The sequence below is a fragment of the Centropristis striata genome, chromosome 24 (assembly GCF_030273125.1).
Source record: "Centropristis striata isolate RG_2023a ecotype Rhode Island chromosome 24, C.striata_1.0, whole genome shotgun sequence".
Taxonomy (NCBI): domain Eukaryota; kingdom Metazoa; phylum Chordata; class Actinopteri; order Perciformes; family Serranidae; genus Centropristis; species Centropristis striata.
In genome coordinates, this window is record NC_081540.1 from 21894059 (window position 1) to 21914671 (window position 20613).

General features: G+C 35.6%; 1 protein-coding gene across 6 annotated transcripts in view; it reads right to left on the reverse strand.

The window, feature by feature from the left end:
- Positions 1-20613, reverse strand: part of tns1a (tensin 1a) — a 163374-nt gene that overhangs the window by 45622 nt on the left and 97139 nt on the right. For 5 of the 6 annotated variants that reach the window (XM_059327624.1, XM_059327622.1, XM_059327621.1 and 2 more), the window contains exons 6-17: positions 14779-14828; positions 11927-12098; positions 11060-11110; positions 10681-10803; positions 8748-8812; positions 8202-8285; positions 3460-3572; positions 3310-3370; positions 3113-3188; positions 2202-2346; positions 1230-1295; positions 880-1005 (exon numbers count right to left, since the gene is read on the reverse strand). In XM_059327624.1, coding sequence (XP_059183607.1) covers positions 880-1005; positions 1230-1295; positions 2202-2346; positions 3113-3188; positions 3310-3370; positions 3460-3572; positions 8202-8285; positions 8748-8812; positions 10681-10803; positions 11060-11110; positions 11927-12098; positions 14779-14828 — 1132 coding nt within the window. The remainder of the gene's footprint in view (positions 1-879; positions 1006-1229; positions 1296-2201; positions 2347-3112; positions 3189-3309; positions 3371-3459; positions 3573-8201; positions 8286-8747; positions 8813-10680; positions 10804-11059; positions 11111-11926; positions 12099-14778; positions 14829-20613) is intronic. The other variant, XM_059327620.1, reaches the window with a different exon arrangement.

Genomic DNA, 20613 nt, shown 5'->3' on the forward strand with positions numbered 1-20613 from the left:
AATCCTAGATAAAAAATTATACTATTTACTCCAATAAAAACCACAAATATGCTCAATAAACTGTTTTGGAACTTGAAAATGTAAACATAGGATATAAATATGAACATATAAAAAGGTAAACATTTAAATGTATTAAAACTATATACAAAAAAGTGCCATAAAAACATTTTTTCAAGCGTTTTTTTCCCTTGTTAGCTGCAACTCTTCAAAACAAACTATGTGCGAAATTACACAAAAAGCTACACCGACGCTCAAATATTTCTGTACAATCAAATTTAAACTATCATATCTTTGGTTTTAACCCATAAGAACCCAGACCCAGTAATCTTTAAAGGAAAATTATGGGGGATATACCACAGACCAAGTGGACCACATAGAACACATTTATGATGTTTTTAAAAAAAATACCACACCTAAATATCAAAGATCTGTGATGTGACATAAACGTTACATTGGGCGTTTATGGTATTTGTGTTCATAATATTTCTTGTTTTAAAATAAATAAACTAGACATTTTCTGCTTACAGAAACACAAATTTGACTTTTTCTTTGCATCTCCACAACATCTATCAAAATTGAGACATTAATAGTGCTGTTTAACACCAAATTATCACAAATTTTCAGATTTGTTTTTAAGTAACAAATTCATAATAAATAAAAAACAAATAACCATTTGCCTTTTTGTTTGCATCTCCATAACATATATCAAAATTGTGACAGGAAATATGGTCAGAACAAGTTAAATGCAATACAGGAGACCTTATTAATGGGTTAGACTTGTTAAACGGGTTTAATCTTAGATTCTAGACCATTTAAAGTGTTTGTTACAAGGGTGTCACCATAGGTTCTTATGGGTTAAACTGTGAGGGGTGGACATACCGTGCTCAGTGTCCACGTTGTCCTCAACGCGCTGGCTGAAGCTCTCATACGAGTCCCAGCGGATCAGAGGGTCCGCGGTGTTGTAGTCCACAGAAACGCTCGGCCCGTTCTCCAGGTGGCCCAGGCCTGAGGAACACAAGGCATGATGGGTAAAGGAGTCCCAAAATAAAAATAAAAAAGCAATTAAAAGATGGAAATAAAATGAATTAAATATGAATTTTAAAAAAGTCATTGTCACTGTTTTAAAAATCATTGTGACTGCCAGTTAATCAGTATGTTGTTGTATTACACTATGAAAACCAATATTTTCATTCGAAATGTTCCTTTTTAAGTTAGGGGAAATGGAGTACCTTTGATTTTTTCAGGTCCATATGAGAAAACAAACTCCACCTTCCCATATTCTGGGAACCTCTCATCTGTACAGACACACACAGTACAAACATGTTCAAATAATGGACACAATTGCAGAAAAACACAATAGCTGGGTTAAATATAGTGCTGGAACTTGCATTATAGTGATGCAGTGGAACATATGACAGATTGCAAAAACAAGGGACAATATCAAATCAAGCGTCAAAATTTCAATCTCAGTTAAGCGAAATTAGGGCTCGTAATTTTCAATTTTTACTTCATAAAACAATATGGGCATTCATTTTGAGCATTAAAGGCATAATATGCAATTTTCAGGCTGTATGAGGTTTTTGCTGATAACAAAAGATCCAGATGTCAGATTGACTTAAAGTCTTTATCCAGTCAAATTGTACAGTTAAATACTACCATGATCTAACAAATATAGTATCAAAATGTGCTTTAAACTGGATAAAAAGTCCATTTATGACAGCTTTTGGCAGATAATATTGCCATTGCACAAAGAGCTTCATCAAATCAAAATTACAGATTTCAAAATTGATTGTAAACATTTGGGATATTCTAAGTACACATGTCAACAAAATATTAACACAGGTCTAGTTGGTTTTGGACATATTAATGTATAAAAGTTGCATGATATATATATTTTTAAAACTATATAAAAAAATAAACAATGCTACTCGATGATATTTATATCTTTTGCAGGGCTAAAATTCTGCTGTTAGTCCTGTTGAGTCTAATAATAAACAATAATAATAAAACCATAATGAGCTGCTATTGTACATTTACATCCATCATGTTATTATTACTGAATGCTGAGCCTCAAGAAATACCGTTCTGCATGCAGGGAGCAAGAACTTTTTCATAGGGGGAAACAACAAACTATAGTATCAACTGAAAACAATGTACTGTTATATTTTCACAAAAAAAATGTAATGTCAAATCACACCCACCACATGAGTCGTTACCTTTGAAGGTCTCATCCAGCTCGTTTTTGCCGAAGACCACCCCGAGGTCGTGGATGGCACAGGTGTGGAACTGCACCCTGAACATCACATCTCTGGTGGAGTTTCTGAACCTCTTGTGATAACACTTCAACTACAGTGAGCGAGAAGGTAAACATCAATATTAGTCAGGTGGCTTAGCTAAATAAAGGGGACACGCCGGACAAAAGCACCAGATTTTTTCCACATGCTCTCTGTCACCATAGGTTTCAATTTTTGGTAGGAGCCACTTCATCAAGATTGCAGATCAGAGATGGCAGCCATATAAAATCTATGAGAACCAATATATCTTCCAAACCACTTCGAAGGTCAATCTTGGTGTCAAAAAATACATTTACTGGGTCAAAGAATCATTTAAAGCTATTGAGAATATCACTAGATGATTATTAAAATAGGTCATATAAAGCGCATGTATTTTGAAAAATTGGTAAAATGCACAAAATGTGCAAGTTGCTGTGGTGCAAGGTGCTCAGGCAAGAAGGTACACTGGAATTGCAAATATCTTTGTAGTTGTAAATGTAATAAATGATCAAAAAATCACCTTGTGATATTCTCAATAGCTTTAAATTATTCTTTGACCCAGTAAATGTAGATTTTGACACTAAAATTGACCTTCGAAGTGGCTTGGAAGACATGTTGGTTCTCATAGACTTTATATGGGTGCCATCTCCGATTTGCAATCTTGATGAAGTGGCTCCTACCAAAAATTGAAACTTATGGTGATGGAAAGCACATGGAAAAAATGTGGTGCTTTTGTCCGACGTGTCCCCTTTCTTCTTAAATCTGGTCCTAAGCTGCCTGACTATATATACACCAATGGAACAAACAGTATAAGTGTCATCATTATGATAAAGACTTACCAGGATGTCTCCCTTCAGAAGCAGGCCGGGTTCTATAGTGATGCAGATACTGGTGTTGCTGTCTCCTTGCACATTGCTGTAATAGCAAAAAAATGTCAAGTTAGAATTAAATAAATTGACTCAGAAAAGGGTCAGGGTCAGGTTTTGCCCTGGATTCAAACACAAACCACACTGAACTGGAATTAAAGTTTCCATACTATATTCCTGACGTATAGACTGGTTGCATTGCCTGGTAGATCTTCAGGAAAGGACGGCAGCCTGGGGAAGGGAAATGACAGATATATTAAACCTGAGCAAATCAGAATTTTTCTTTTGTTTCTGTTCATTTGGCTGACGAAGATGCTCACCTCCTTTGGACTCAAAGTTGGGTATGCCGTGCATGATAACATGATGCAGGAACAAAGGCTTGTTGTTGATTTTTATGTGTCCGGAAAGAAGGCCGTTGAAGTACCGCACATACCTGCAAACAGAGAAGTGTAAATCATGCAATACTGTCTTAAACATCACACCTAGTAGCCAACAAGGGGCTGCAAAAAAGTTTAATTGTATAGAAGTCTATGAGAAAATTATAGAACTTCTTACTTGATTTATTACATCAGTAAACATTCTCATAATGAATGTATGGTCTCAATCTCTAGTTTGAAGTCTTCTTTAATATAGCATGATGGTTTTTTTTGTAAATTATGGTCCCATTTAGAGTAAAATAGACAATAAAGTAGGGTATGCTTTCTGGCATGGCTACTTTGTGATTGGAAAGTTGCTACCCAGACAACCCGACAACTAGGATAAGTTGCGACAATTATTTAAATAGCTGTAAACTTGTTTTTGTCTTAAAACTTGGACCCTTACCATCCATGAAAGTTAAGTATAGCAATTTTGGTCACCTAAAATTTATTTGGTTAAAATATGTCGGCCCTTATTTTTATCTCGAAAGTACATTTTGTTTCAAGCCTTTTTTTTTACAACTACTACTACTCAAAATTAGCATCTCGGTTGTTATCACAGTTAACGTGATTTACAAATGAAGCTAGCAAATGAAGCTAGCCAGCTAGCACTAGCGTTATAGTGTTTATTAGGTGGACTTTGCTATGCTAATGGTACGTGGCTCTGGCTGGCTGGAAACCTATGTAACCTCTCCAGCTCTACTATTCTCTTCTGGCTCCAAAAGCCAAGATGGCGACAACCAAAATAAGGCCCTTTAGGCTTCAGAACAGTAGTCCAGAACAAATACGGGATTGTGGCTGTGTCCACTTCTTTTATATCGTCTATGTTTCTACATACTGTCACACCTCTGAACTTGTCAGGACCCTCTGGTTAGCTTACATACAAAATCCTTACAGAATGAACCCTCATCCTGTGTGGTTCACCTTTCCTTCGTCAGCTCCAACAGCCGAGCTAAAGGTGAATCCCACTCCGACTATAAAACAACCTTTATCCACTCCGGGAAATGTCAGAGTGAATTGGTGTGTACAGAGGCCAGTCAGGGGTCTGTTGAGTTAGTGTGGTCTGGTTGTTAATAATGATAATGATGATGGTACCGAACGTGACCTTGACCGTTGGGTCACCACATGCAGATGCCCCCTCCTTGCTCTGCTGTCAGTGGCCAGATGGTTTAGCCTCTCTGAAATTCAATTAGATGGAGCGGGGACACCACGAGAGCAGCGCTGAGAGGAGGAAGGGACTTGTAATTACAGTACGTGGGTGTGTGATATGAGACGTAATCATGTTCTGGTTTTTATCAATGAGTTTCCTTAAGGGTTTTGACTGTACACATGCATATAAATGGAATAAGACTACAGCTAGAGATTATTATAAGAATTTTCAGACTTGCTCAAAATTAAGAACATATTCTTTTCCTCACAGAAAATGAGTCGCTACTAGTCTTTACCGAACAAATAACAAACATATAAACCACCAAAATGCACAAACTTATTTGATTGGTGGAACAGTACCCACAGTGTTACATCATCTAAAATGGACTGCAGTAGAGGCCACGCCCCTTTTTCAGCAAACATGGCCGACTGTGAGGCAAGGAAGGATGCGCAAGGCTGTTTTACATGTATACATGTGTACATTATTGGTGTTCAAAAACGATTTTTTTTGTCACCGAAGGGAAATTTTGGGACAGATTCTTATTCTAACAGATTTTAATTTCTAAAAATTATGCAATTATCGCATAATGCACCCTGTAGATTATGTACAAAGAATATTAATCTCAGGACAGACCCCAGGCCTCCTTGTTGTATTCAAAATTTTGTTAATTAAAAAAAAATCAATCAAAAGCATCACTTTATTTGTGAACTATTAATAAAAACAAAAAACAAACATATGTTTTTGTCATTAGGCTCTTGACATTTTTTTTTTTACTGTTTTTAAGTCAAGTCAAGTTTCTTACATTCAGATTCTCTGGCCTTTGAAATGGATGTTTGTTTATTTTATTTCCCATTCATTACATTGAGGGAGTGGGATTTTATACCAGTACCGCAGCCAGCCTCCAGGGGGCGATAAAGATGTTTTGGCTTCACTTTTGGGAAACTGTGTCAAGTCTATGATCAATACATGTATTCTCAAAGAACTCCAGAAAAATGTCCTGATTGCAATTGCATTGCATTAGTGTGACATTATTAAGTGGCCTTACTAAAGGTTGGTATTATTTTTTGTGGGATAAAAATGTTTAACGATCTTGAAAGGATTTATTTTATGCTCAGATTTCTATTCAGGTTTTGAATGCAGTGGATTAACCATTAATCACCTCAGCCCTTTTCCATCTTTATATGACCTATTGGTTTATTATAGCATTCTAACATTTCAAAACCAACATGGTAGTCAATTGATGATGCTAAAATGCCGCATTCAACACCTTTAATCCAAACTTTTACAACTTTAATAGCAGCAGTAGGTTGAGCTCATCTCCTACTCTTAATGTCACACATTCCAGACCGTAATACTTGCAGACTCCAGGGGCAGAGATAATTATACCCGACGCAGGAAATAGCAGCGGGGCAGAGGGCAAGCCTATAGACCTGTTAGAGAATGGCTGGCTGCCTGATTCACGAGCTGAAATGAAGTGGTGTTAAGTCCCCTGCTGTTTCCTGTGTATCCTCGTTTATTCCCTGTAACCTCTGTCCTGATCATCTTTTCCAAGAAGCACTCAGATCAGGATTCCTCTCACCGCAGGTGAAGAAAAGAGACGGTGAGGGGTCAAGCCTTTAAGCAGGTAATTGTCTAATAATGCAGAGGGGGCTAATAATATAGTCAAAGCAGATTTATGAGTATGTCTCAGAAGCTACTCCCCCTAGAGGGAGCTGCATTAAAAATGCTTTAAATACCATTAAACCTCTCTTGATTGGTTCTGGTTTGGATTTTACGCCGCTGTTTTTCTCTCTATTCATAAAAAGGCCATTATCTCAAAACTCTCACACAACACTCCACTAAAAGAGGAGATAAATTGGAGGAAAATATGCTCTGATATGCTTAGAAGACAGGAATGAACTGCCACCAAGTCCCGCAGCCTCCCCAGAGACACCAATGGAATCCCTGAGACAGACAAGATAGATGGCTTCTCTCCGTTCCATGACGTTCCCTCAATTATCTCAATTAAAATTAAACTGGAGATAAATAGGAGAAAAATGGAAAGAATTTCCTCTGTGCAATGTTTCTAAAATAAAGTGGGATGAATGGAGTTGGGCCACAACCCTGATCTGTCTTGTTATTCAGTTCTGCAGTTGACCAAATGCTAAACCCAAGTCATTGTCTAATCATAGCTTAGCAAATGTAACTATGCAGATAAGCTTCTCATGCTTTAGATTTTGGGGCATGTTGCAGTGTGTGCATGAGTCTGGAGGAAGAATTTGGAAGTTTTTTCCTCTCTCCAAATGAGCATGAGCATATTTTCTACTGTGACATAAGCTACAAAGGTTTGCATGTTCAGATAGCTAGCTGTTAGCTGAATATCTGTTAGTTTGTTCTGTAAGCAACTACTGATAAAGTTTTCATTCCACCTTTGAATCTGCCCACTGAGCCACTTGTCACGCTATCCAATGGAGCCATAGAATGCATACAAAAATGGATGATGAGCCCCCATTTCCTTCCAGTGTAAAAAAATGAAGCCAACATATGCATAGCTATGCGCTACCATCTTGGTGATGTCATTTGGAGCCAGAATCTATACGGATATGATTGGTCATGGTATTGAAGTCCCGCCCATAAACTAACCCAACCAATCGTGAGTCAGTCTTAGCTGTCACGATGTTGCTCCCCATTTTATACCATCAAATTACTAATTAAGACCAAACTTGTTGCACAAAATGAGCACTTCATAATACACCAGCGTGATAAGAACAACCTAAAATATATTTTAAGTGATTTTTCTTAGTTTGACTCATAGAGGGGGTGTGATTTACTGCAGCCAGCCACCAGGGGGCGATCAGTATGTTCTGGCTTCACTTTTGGAGAGTTGCGGGCTTTGTCAATCTTTATATACAGTCCATGCTGGAACAAAGAAGGAGTAATAACAAAAATGGTAGCTCCTATAGCCAAGACAGCAGCTACATTAGAAGCTGGTATATCTTCTTGCTGTCACCTGACATTGTGGTTTGTTTTTAATTCACTCGATCCACTCTTAAAGGGACAGTTCACCCAAATTCACACCTTCAATTCACAGACCTTGCTGCGAGCAGTTTAATGTAGGAACTTTTTTCTAATTCCATCATGAAACTGCTCATAAAAAGTTTTATGGATTATCTTGAGTAATTGGGTCATGGTTTCTGGAAAAGAGCATTTTTTTGGCACCACAAGCCAGGTACCATGTATTTTTTTATATTTGAGAGAAGGCAGATATTTATATGGCCCATATCTCCAACACAATGCAACACACCAAATTATTTTGATTGATAAATAGGAAAAAAAATATGTATTTTGGATTTTTAGGTGAGCTGTCCCTTTAAAATGACGGATATGGCAGATATTGTGGTCTCTAGTGCAAATTAAACCCCCTTATCCAACTGAAGTTGGTTAGAGTGGAGCCAATGTCAGAGTGAAGATGTAAACAGTGTGATGTAAGCCAACAGGAAGTGAGGTAATAACTGACCTTATCTGTGACGGCTGACCCACAGGAAGTGCTTTATCCTCGTAGAAACGTCTCATGGCGAACCTGTCCAACGCCTGGTCAGCACTGCAGAACACAAAATTAGAAAAAGCATTGTTATTATCTATCATAACAGAGAACAGTAACTCCCTGCAATCTGGAAGACCTGTAAATTTTTCACCAAGTAGGAGATTTAGAAATATCCCCTGGCTTCATCACTTACAAAGCAGCTTTAAATCCTCCTGGCTCCGTCCCACCTATTAACATCTGGTTGCATTAAAGAATAATGACATTTTTCGGGGAGCTTCTTTTGCACAGAGCCAGAAAAATAAGCTTGAGTGTTTTGCCATAATAATCACATCGGTGTTTAATTTTCAGGGCTGCTCCAGTTCCAGACCTCGAGGGCTAACTGTGATTGATTGGTGCTCCTGTCCTTACAATACCCCATGAGGAGAAGAATTTAAAAGGACTTTTTAAATGCTGTCTTTATTATTACTAAAGCCTGTAACAATGTCATAGTACATTTATTGATGGTGACATGTTTGGTACCTTGCGGATATGTTGCTGTAGTGCATGTACGCAGCCACCACCACCCCTGTCCGACCTCGGTTCCCCTGTGACACACAAACAGAGACAAAACATTTCCAGATGTATCATTAAAAGGCTTATTTTATACAATTTCAAAGAAATAATAATGTTTGATTACCTTGCTTGTTTTTGATCAGACTCAAAACTCTAAAAAAGCAACTAATAGTGTATGTTTAAACAAGACAAATGGGTCGTTTAACTATTATTACTATTTATTATTATTATTACTTGTAACTACAAAATGTATGCTGATTTCAGAAAGTTAACAGATACATATTTCATGCATGTTTCAATGGAGATGTATTTTTTACATTTAAATGAATAGTTTTTGAAAGACAGTATATTAAAAAAATACTGTCAACAGGCATTAAAAAATGATTTGCCATCTTTTTTATGATAAAATAAAAATACATTTTGGATAAATCAGTCCTGTAATCAGAATTACATATAAACCAACCCCTCTTTATATGCTGAATATAAGTGCTACCAAAGTGGAGATTTCTGGGTTTCTGAGATTGAGAAAAAAACTCGTTTTGAGAAAACAGGCTTTTTGAATACATATTGTAAAATTCCAAACACACTAAAGGTGAATAGGCTAATCATTTTAACTTAGCGATATCAATGGTAAACTTTCCTAGTTGGTTACTGACATTAAGAAAACTTAGCCTGCCGCCCCCGCGACCCGGCCCGCGTGGAGGAAAATGGATGGATGGAAAAGTTTTCCGAATATCTGTATGTTTTACTATGCAAATTAGCTATCATCTCATTATCTATTCACTCATTTGCATACAGAAATCTGAACAATGGATAGAGCCAGGTCCAACAGTCTTGGCTCATTTTGTTGACATATTCGAGTCAAAAGTTTTAAAAGAGGGAGTTTTGGATTCTCTTCTGTCAACAGACCAAAAACTTTTTGTCATGTTTCTGGCATTGACATGTTATATAAATCAAGATAAGAATGATAAATGAAGTAAAACATGACATTTGTTAATCGTTGGAGGTGCTGGTTGGCAGATTTGTTATTGTTGGACGGAGCCAGGCCAGCTGTTTCCTTTAAGCTTTAATGCTAAGCTAAGCTAATTGGCTGCTAGCTCCATCTTTATAATGAATGGAATAAAAAGGTATATATATATAAGTATTTTCCAAAACTTTTTCTTTAAGAATATCACTTTAAAATGGGCATGAGAAGATAATAATAATAATAATAATAATAATAATAATAATAATAATAATAATAATAATAATAATAATAATAAAAAGGCCAGTATAATAATATTAGTATATCACAGTATATAGTAATAATACTATTGGCAGCAACAGTATATGTATATAATAAAAAACATAATAATAATAGTAGTAGTAGTAGAAGAAGTAGTAATAATAATAATAATGTGTCATATATTCAACCTTTGCAGGGTTTGCATACACACATAACATAATATATAATATGTAAACATGTATAAATATATCTACACAAGATATGATATAATATGATATTTTGTACCGGCATTATATATGCATATAAATACTTGACTATACAAGATGTACATACAATAGATAATATACTAAGAGTATAAGAATATGTAAATAAGTAGAATGTGCAAAAGGATAAGAATATTGTATAAATATGATATATAATATCAATACGATTAATACACATATCACATATGACGTGAAGTATGTGGATTGGATCCAGTATTTGGATTGGAGTGTTGTACAGGTGCACAGTGCAGAAAGTGACAGTTCAGCATAAATTGTACCTCAACAGGCAGAATGATGAAGAATACTACCTTTATTGGTATGTTAGTCGCCACTTTACAATATCATATTTATATTTTTTATAGGAAACAGGATTACAGAACCATGCATACGGATTCACACGTTCCTACTTTACCTTGTTGTGCAGTACCACCACATTGCGCGGGTCTCCGTTGAGCCACGTGTCGATGGCCTTGCACATGCTGCAGATCTTATCCAGCGCCGGTGCATGGTGGTCTGGCCAGCCAAACTCCAGAACCTGAAGGGGGATTATCAGGACCAAAAGAAGGTTTTCTTATGAGATTCAACTTTACTGTCATTGAACAGAGTAACAAGTACTAGGACAACGAAATGACCATCAACCCGTCCAAACATATACGTAAACATACATACAATATGATGATATAGGATATAGGGGAGCAACATAAGCATCTTCAATATGTTTCACAACATGAAAAACTTGTAGTTGTTTTTGATTTAAATGTGTGGATTCAAAGATGATCCAGTGTTTGTACCTTAGGGTTTAACTTTGATAAGTCACCCCTCCAATCACTCAGATTGAGAATCTGAAATCACAAAGATAACAAAGAAATACAACATCAGACCACTAATGGATATGTGATCCATTTTAAGTGATAACCAGGTACTTTCTTGGTATTAACAATGGGTGTATCTTGGCAATATTAAACTGAAAATGTTATTATTCAAAGGTAATATCAGTAAGTGCAATATTTTGATTAAAAAACATTAATGGTGCAATATCCTGATAAAAATAAGGTACTAAAGGATGATGTTTTCACAGTATTACAGGTTATTTTATTTTTGTAAAAAAATCAGGGTTTTTTGTAAAAATAAATAAATAAATAAAGGTTTTTTTGTAAAAAAAAAAAAAAAAAAAGCAGGTTTTTTTGTGAAAAAAGGGGGGGGGGTTTGTTAAAAAAAAAAAAAGGGGGGGGTTGTAAAGAAAAATGGGTTTGTCTTTGTAAAAAAAATGTTTTCTTTTTGTAAAAAAAATGTTTTCTTTTTGTTAAAAAAATGTTTCTTTTTGTTTAAAAAATGTTTTCTTTTTGTTAAAAAATGTTTTCTTTTTGTTAAAAAAATGTTTTCTTTTTGTTAAAAAAAAAATGTTAAAAAAAGGGGGGGGTTGAAAAAAAAAGTTTTTGTTAAAAAAAATAAATAAAGGTTTCTTTTTGTAAAAAAAAAAAAAAAAAAGCAGGGTTTTTGTGGAAAAAAATGGGTTTCTTTTTGTAAAAAAAAAGTTTAAAAAAAAAAAAAAAAGTTTTCTTTTTGTTGAAAAAATGTTTTTTTTTTGTTTAAAAAAAATGGGTTTTTTTACAGTGCATTTGAACGTGATATGAGTCGTATGTTGCGGACTCACTCACCAGATAATGCTCGCCATGTTTGGACCGCAGCATGGTCGCCACCTCCGTCAGGTTGGTGGTGTAGCTGCGTTCCTCGGCGCCGGCGGGGAAGCAGACAGAGATGATCCTCTCCGTGATGTAGACCAGGTCCACCTCATAGCTCTCCTCCATGGCCTGAACCACACTCTGACTCCTGCAGAGGCAGGGATTACCACATTTGTTCACGCCAAACTGCATTCACATTTTTAGTGATTTAGCACTGTTGTGAATCTCTTTTACAGCTGCTGTGAGAACATTTCTAGAACGCTCCGATCTCTCTCCGGGACTAACGACAAAGTTCATCACAAACATCCACTTGATCAAATGTAAACTCCCGCAGCTCACTCTTATATTTCTTGGAAAGGAACAGATTTACAATCATTCCCTGGCTGTTGACATGGCCTCTGCTGAATATTATGCAATCTATTTCACCGGCCAAACAGCGATCAGGTTTATTGGCCGCTGAGCATACAGTAAAGCTTCAGCCTTGTCTGAAGAATAACACACTACAGAGAGGTGGAATGATAATTTACCTTCCTAGAAAAAGAAGAAATATCCAACTCAAACAATCATTTTCTGATGTTCTACACTAAATAAAGTCGAGTTTAATATCACAATGGATGTATGACTTCATAAAAGTTGCTGAGTTTATTTCCCTTTTTGTCCAAACAATCATTTTGTAATCCTTGGAGTTATGCTTTTTTTTTTTTGTATTTCAGAAGGAAAGTGTTTATAGATGAGGTTGGTTTAAATCTGAACAAGATACTTTTGGGTTGAAGGGATTGCTTGGATTTTTTAAAGTGGGGTTTATGAGAAAAATGTATATATATTTTAGTTAAGTTGTTGCCTCCCTGTTTCAGTTTAAGCAGGGGAAGCTCTCTTCAAAGCCACCAGACTCCATTGACAAAACCAGCAATTTTACCTCACAGAACATGGAAGTTACTGGACCACCTACTGCCTTGATAGGTTTGTTTGTTTGTGCTATTGTGTGACTTTGGTGTTTTAAAGGGTTATGTTGGATTCATCAAAGTCACACAATAACACAAACAAACTTACTTAAAGAGGCAAGAGTGGACCAGCAACTTCTGTTATCTGCAAGGTAAAATAACTAGTTTTGTCAATGGAGTCTGGTGGTTTTGAAGACACTATAGATAAGTACCAAATGGAAACCAAGCAGTGTAGATGTAGATGACGTAGAATGCAGAAAAATGTTTTAACTTTAGTTATTGCCGCCCTGTTTAAGTTTAAGCAGGGGAAGCTCTCTTCAAAGCCACCAGACTCCATTGACAAAACCAGCAATTTTACCTCACAGAACATAGGAGTTGCTGGACTTCCTACTGCCTTGATAGGTTATTGTGTGACTTTGTTGTTTTAAAGGGTTATGTCGGATTCACCAAAGTCACACAATAACACAAACAAACTTACTCATAGAGGCAAGTGTAGACCAGCAACTTCTGTGTTCTGTGAGGTAAAATTACTTTTTTTGTCAATGGAGTCTGGTGGCTATGAAGAGAGCATTGATAAGTACCAAACGGAAACTAAGTAATTTCGATTATGTAGAATGTAGAAAAATGTATATAATTTTAAGTTAAGTTAATGCCACCCAGTTTAAGTTTAAGCAGGGGAAGCTCTCTTCAAAGCCACCAGACTCCATTGACAAAACCAGCAATTTTACCTGACAGAACATAGGAGTTACTGGACTTCCTACTGCCTTGATAGGTTTGTTTGTTGGTGCTATTGTGTGACTTTGTTGTTTTAAAGGGTTATGTCGGATTCGTCAAAGTCACACAATAACACAAACAAACTTACTTAAAGAGGCAAGTGTAGACCAGCAAGTTCTGTTATCTGCGAGGTAAAATAACTGTTTTTGTCAATGGAGTCTGGTGGCTATGAACAGTGGTGGAAGAAGTATTCAGATCCTTTACTTCAGTAAAAGTACTAATACCACACTGTGAAATTACTCCACTACAAGTAAAAGTCCTGCATTCAAAACTGACTGAAGTAAAAGTACAAAAGTATCAGCATCAAAATGTACTTAAAGTAACAAAAGTAAAAGTACTTGTTATGCAGAATGGGCCACTTTGATTGTTTTATGTATTCTTTATCTATTATTGGATTATTATTATTGATGAATTTATATAAGCAGCATTTTAATTTTCTCAAGGAAAGGTTCATTTTAAGTACCTAATATACTGTTATGAGGTTGAATTAAAAATGCCTCTAAATAACTCTAAATTAATCATGTTTTCATGTTAAATCTCGACCTTAAAAGGAACTAAAGCTTTCAGATAAATATAGTGGAGTAAAAAGTTTAATATTTGCCTCTAAATGTAGTGAAGTGGAAGTATAAAGTTACATAAAGTGGAAATACTCAAGTAAAGTACAAGTACCTCAAAATTGTACTTAAGTACAGTACTTGAGTAAATGTACTTAGTTACATTCCACCACTGGCTATGAAGAGAGCATAGATAACGGGTTCAGTTCCACATAGGAAAGTGAAGGAAATATGTCAACGTATTAAAAAAGAATGGAATGATTTGGGAGTCATTTGAATACAGCACACAGAGAATATTTTAATGTTTAAATTGGGAAAACATTGTTTTTTTTGTAAATATATACACTGACTATGGATAAATACCTCATACAACAACTTTAAAAAATCCAAACTGTCTTTTTCAACTTGTAATGCTGGAAAACAGAAAATCTATTCTTAATTTATTCCATTCACTTACACTATTCCGACTGCTATTTTTTTCGTCTAAGTGAGTAAGTGTGTACATCCGCGCATCTGCATACAATCAATAACACAATCATAGAACAATGGTGTGGCTTACCGCGACTGCTTTCGCCTTATCTCCACACTCTTACAGGACCTCGTAGATCCCTGGGGAACACACACACACACACACACACACACACACACACACACACACACACATGATTCATAAGCTGACTCCGTCTGGTAATGATGAGGATGTTATTGAATTACAATGTGACATAACCTGTTAGAGTAAAGTCAGATCACAGAAGCAAAACTGAAACTGTTTTGGAGGAAAAGAATGATGGAAAAGAATCAATGGGAGGAGAAAAAAAGGAAAAAGAAAAAGGAGAATCCGGAGTAGGGGAGGCGGCCGAAAAAGAAAGGAGGACAAGAGCAATAAAGAAAAGAAAATCTTAAGTTCGAGGAAAGAAAAGAGAACAGCAGAAAGGAAAAAAAGAAAAAGGGTGAGAAGAAAAAAGGATGATGAATAACAGAAGAAGAAAACGATGGAGTAGAGGAGAAGGATGGGGGTAAAGGAGAAGAAGAAAAAGAGAAGTTCAGTCAAAAAGGAAGAAGGAGAAGAAATATGGGGGAGAAAAGGAAGAAAGGTGAATGGAAGATGGGAAAGAAGAAGAAAGAGAAGGGTATTGATGGGGATAAGCAGAAGAAGAGAAGAAGAAAAGTAAAAAGAAGGAAGAGGAATGGAAGGAGAAAAATTGTAGCTGTAAAGGAAGAAAGAGAAGGAGGTGAGGTAGAAGAAAGGAGAAAAAGATGAAAAGAAGAAGTAGAAGAAGAAGAAGATTTTTTGATTTTTAAACAGCACTTTATTTACAGTTGGCACATATCAAAAACAAACAGTTTCTTATTAAAAAAATTAGTTTAAAATGATGCAAATTCTAGTTCTCCACTGGGAGAAGGGAGAAAAGAGGAATGGAAGGAAATGGTTAAGGATAAACAGAAGAAGAGAAGAAGAAACGGAAAAGAAGAAAAGAAGAATGGATGGTAATGGTTAAGGATGAGCAGAAGAAGAAGAGAAGAAGAAAACAAAAAAGAAGAAAAGGGGAGAAGGGAGAAAAGAGGAATGGAAGTAAATGGTTAAGGATGAGCAGAAGAAGAGAAAAGAAAAAGGACGAAAAAAGAGAGGATGATGAAGAGTTGGAGAACAATGGAAGATGGACAGAGAAGAAGAAGAAGAAGAAGAAGAAGAAGAAGAAGAAGAAGAACAAGAACAAGAACAAGAATATTTTTTTTTTACTGTTACTTATTAAAAAAATGTGTTTAAAAATGATGCAAATTCTAGTTCTCCACTGTTTACCCAGCACAAAAGCTCTTTATGAGCCCACTGTTGTGGGAGAAGGGAGAAAAGAGGAATGGAAGGAAACGGTTAAGGATGAGCAGAAGAAGAGAAGAAGAAAAGAAAAAGGACGAAAAGAGAGAGGATGATGAAGAGTTGGAGAACAATGGAAGATGGACAAAGAAGAAGAAGAAGAAGATTTTTTTCATTTTTAAACAGCACTTTATTTACAGTTGGCACATATCAAAAACAAACAGTTTCTTATTAAAAAAATTAGTTTAAAATGATGCAAATTCTAGTTCTCCACTGGGAGAAAAGAGGAATGGAAGGAAATGGTTAAGGATGAGCAGAAGAAGAGAAGAAGAGACAGAAAAAGGACGAAAAGAGAGAGGATGATGAAGAGTTGGAGAACAATGGAAGATGGACAAAGAAGAAGAAGGAGAAGAAGAAGAAGAAGAAGATTTTTTACTGTTACTTATTCAAAAAATGTGTTTAAAAATGATGCAAATTCTAGTTCTCCACTGTTTACCCGGCACAAAAGCTCTTTATGAGCCCACTGTTGTGGGAGAAGGGAGAAAAGAGGAATGGAAGTAAATGGTTAAGGATGAGCAGAAGAAGAGAAGAAAAAGGATGAAAAGAGAGAGGATGATGAAGAGTTGGAGAACAATGGAAGATGGACAAAGAAGAAGAAGAAGAAGAAGAAGAAAAGAGAGAGGATGATGAAGAGTTAGAGAACAATGGAAGATGGACAGAGAAGAAGAAGAAGAAGAAGAAGAACAAGAAGAACAAGAAGAACAACAAGAAGAAGAAGAACAAGAAGAACAAGAAGAAGAATATTTTTTTACTGTTACTTATTCAAAACATTAGTTTAAAAATGATGCAAATTCTAGTTCTCCACTGTTTACCCGGCACAAAAGCTTTATGAGAAATGGTTAAGGATGAGCAGAAGAAGAGAAGAAGAGACAGAAAAAGGATGAAAAGAGAGAGGATGATGAAGAGTTGGAGAACAATGGAAGATGGACAAAGAAGAAGAAGAAGAAGAAGAAGAAGAAGAAGAAGAAGAAGAAGAAGCTAATATAGAAGGAAAACAATCCCAATCCCTGAGTGTGTTCCAGCAGGAACCCTCTCTCTGTGAGCTTATTATTTCCTGCTGTGTGACTGTGACAGGCCTGCAGAGGGAGAACGTTACTGTCGAGGAACGGCTGCATAATAGATGGCGGCGCTGGCTCTTCTCTCCCTCTGACTGTGTGTCGGCCCAGAGGACGACTTGTCTGTACGAGTCAGCTGCCATGGACGAGATGAAGCCGTCCAAAGAGACAGAAGGACGGCTGAGTTTATCCACACAGACGTCCTCCACGGTCCCCTCTGAACGTCAGAGCGTCGGGCTCTACCGGTCGAGTGGTTCAGCAGAAGAAGGGGTCTCTAATCATGGCGGGAGGTTAAACACACAGCCCCAAGCCCTCCATGCTGCCGCCGCTCTCACACATGAAGCTAATCCCAACCCCAGAGCCACAACGGGAAGCATAATTCTCCGTGATCTGACAGGAACCAGATGCTAGGCGGACCGCGGACGCTGGTGTTTGCAAAATGAAACAGCCTGTTCCACGGGGCTTCGGGGGTGTTACGCCGGTACATTTCACATCACAGGAACAATCTGTTGTCTTGTAGCAACACGGGCGCATGAACGCCTCGTGAAAGTTAATGCAGCATGTAAAGTGGAGCGAACTATCCGCCCGCTTAAATGCGCTTATCACACAGTTTAAGGCTGCACTTTCAAACAGAGAGCTATCTTACAGAAATGTTATTATTTTACAGGGTTTTTCGGTAACACTTTACAATAACCAACTAAGTAATGTTCATAGATGGTTTATAAACCAATTATTAACCATTTACAAAGTGCTATACATATTTAATCATTAAATGTTTTCAACCAATTTCTTAAAGGTGTATGAATCATTTCAAAATCATTAACATACTTAATGTTGTGTTAAAAATGTTATAATGAGTGCAACTAAAACTATTAATGAACTATTAGTTACAATTTAATTGTTTGTTAATGGTAAAGTAACTATTAACCTACATTAATATACCATCTATTAGCCATTTATAAATTATTTAGTTAGTTAAACATTAATAAATTATGTATTTCCCATTATAAATGGCCTATATACAGTTTATAAATGATGATTAAACATTAATAAACTATCTGTTTACCATTTATAAATGATGGTTATTGTAAAGTGTTACCGGTTTTTCTTGTTTTTTTCAAGTCAAAATGCTACAAAAAAAGGAAATTATTATTATTACAAATATTAACCATTACAATACATTTACAAATGAATATAATGGGACATTATAGATAATTTTAACAGAAATGTTAAATTATAGCAAATTATATGCAATAAAACAAATTAAAATACACATGATATTGCTTAATGTAAAATTAAGGCAAATTTATATTATTTATACAGTAAAACTTTCAATTTAATCTAGAAAAATGTAAAAAGAAATTGGAAAAAATGGAAAAAACTGGAGAAAAAATATATTTAAGTTAAAATTCTATATTATATATTTAAAATACAGTAATTTAAGGTATATTGTCTGTATTATCAAATTAATTTAAGGATGTTTACTGGTTTTTTTTTTACAGTCTGGTTCTCGTTGTGAACACATAGTAAAAACAACGACAAATGTATCCTTAAAACTAATTTCCTGTGTAGCCAGAAGTGCAGAGTAATGTATATACTAACAGAATAAAATAAATATATCTAAATAAATAGAATATTGTATGAACACTAAGGGGTATGAATACACATTTAGTAAGAAACATGAGTGTTGTAGTACACCGGTATTGGCGGTAACTGTAATATTTAAAAGTGAAATACTGATATCATGTTAATAATACACATATAATAGTAATCCAGTGCTTCTTAAATCAATTCAGATTCTCAAAGTGTCTTATAACAGTTGTTATAAATGTCATACGAGTCAGCAAGGTCCTGCTCCACCTTCTAGCAGGTACAGAAGGTTGTTATCAGCCTGTAAAACGGCCACTTATTTCGTAATATTTTGCTGTGACTTGTGTAAGGTTTAGATGCCAAACTACTGTTTAGGTTTAGAAATTAAAAGGTACAGGGTTAGACTTAGTTAAAACATCAAGGTTTGTATAAAAAATATATAAATTAGGAAAAAAACGCAATTAATTTTTGTTAAAAAAAGAGCATAATTTGGATTGAAACCCTGACATCATTAACATCGGTACACTGACATGATATAAAATCTGCTTAAAAAGTGAAAATAAAGGTACATGGTTAGACTTAGTTAAAACATCAAGGTTTGTATAAAAATATATAAATTTGAAAAAAAAAAAAGCAGTTAATTTTCCACCTTCTAGCAGGTACAGAAGGTTGTTATCAGCCTGTAAAACGGCCACTTATTTTGTAATAATTTTCTGTGACTTGTGTCAGGTTTAGACGCCAAACTACTGTTTAGGTTTAGAAATTAAAAGGTACAGGGTTAGACTTAGTTAAAACATCAAGGTTTGTATAAAAAATATGTAAATTAGGAAAAAAACGCAATTAATTTTTGTTAAAAAAAAGAGCAGAATTTGGATTGAAACCCTGACGTCATTAACATCGGTACACTGACATGATATAAAATCTGCTTAAAAAGTGAAAATAAAGGTACATGGTTAGACTTAGTTAAAACATCAAGGTTTGTATAAAAATATATAAATTTGAAAAAAAAAAAAAAAGCAGTTAATTTTCCACCTTCTAGCAGGTACAGAAGGTTGTTATCAGCCTGTAAAACGGCCACTTATTTTGTAATATTTTGCTGTGACTTGTGTAAGGTTTAGATGCCAAACTACTGTTTAGGTTTAGAAATTAAAAGGTACAGGGTTAGACTTAGTTAAAACATCAAGGTTTGTATAAAAAATATATAAATTAGGAAAAAAACGCAATTAATTTTTGTTAAAAAAAAGAGCAGAATTTGGATTGAAACCCTGACGTCATTAACATCGGTACACTGACATGATATAAAATCTGCTTAAAAAGTGAAAATAAAGGTACATGGTTAGACTTAGTTAAAACATCAAGGTTTATATAAAAAATATATAAATTAGGAAAAAAAGGCAATTAATTTTTGTTAAAAAAAAGAGCATAATTTGGATTCAAACCCTGACGTCATTAACATTGGTATACTGACATGATATAAAATCTGCTTAAAAAGTGAAAATAAAACTAAAAATCACACATATCTTGCAACATTTTGGACTTCCTGTGTGGGAGTGGCCTACCTTGCTGAACAGGTACCCAGTGCTCCACCTCCAGGATGAACGCAGGTGAGCAAAACGCCTTCGAATGGACTCGCCCAGAGGCATGGTTACAGATACGGGAACCACTTCTCTAAGTCTTACTATTTAGATCATAAATAACGAACAAATAAGCTCCGGTTCCTCATGATAGAAAAAATGCTAGACCTTATTTTTGCCAAACTGCATCACAGATTATGTAATGCATGATGATGCATCTCCTTCTCTTTTTCTCTGGGATATGTTCTCCCTACTTTCTCCTGCTTTCTCTCTCCCTCACGCCCACTTAGTGTTCCCTGGAA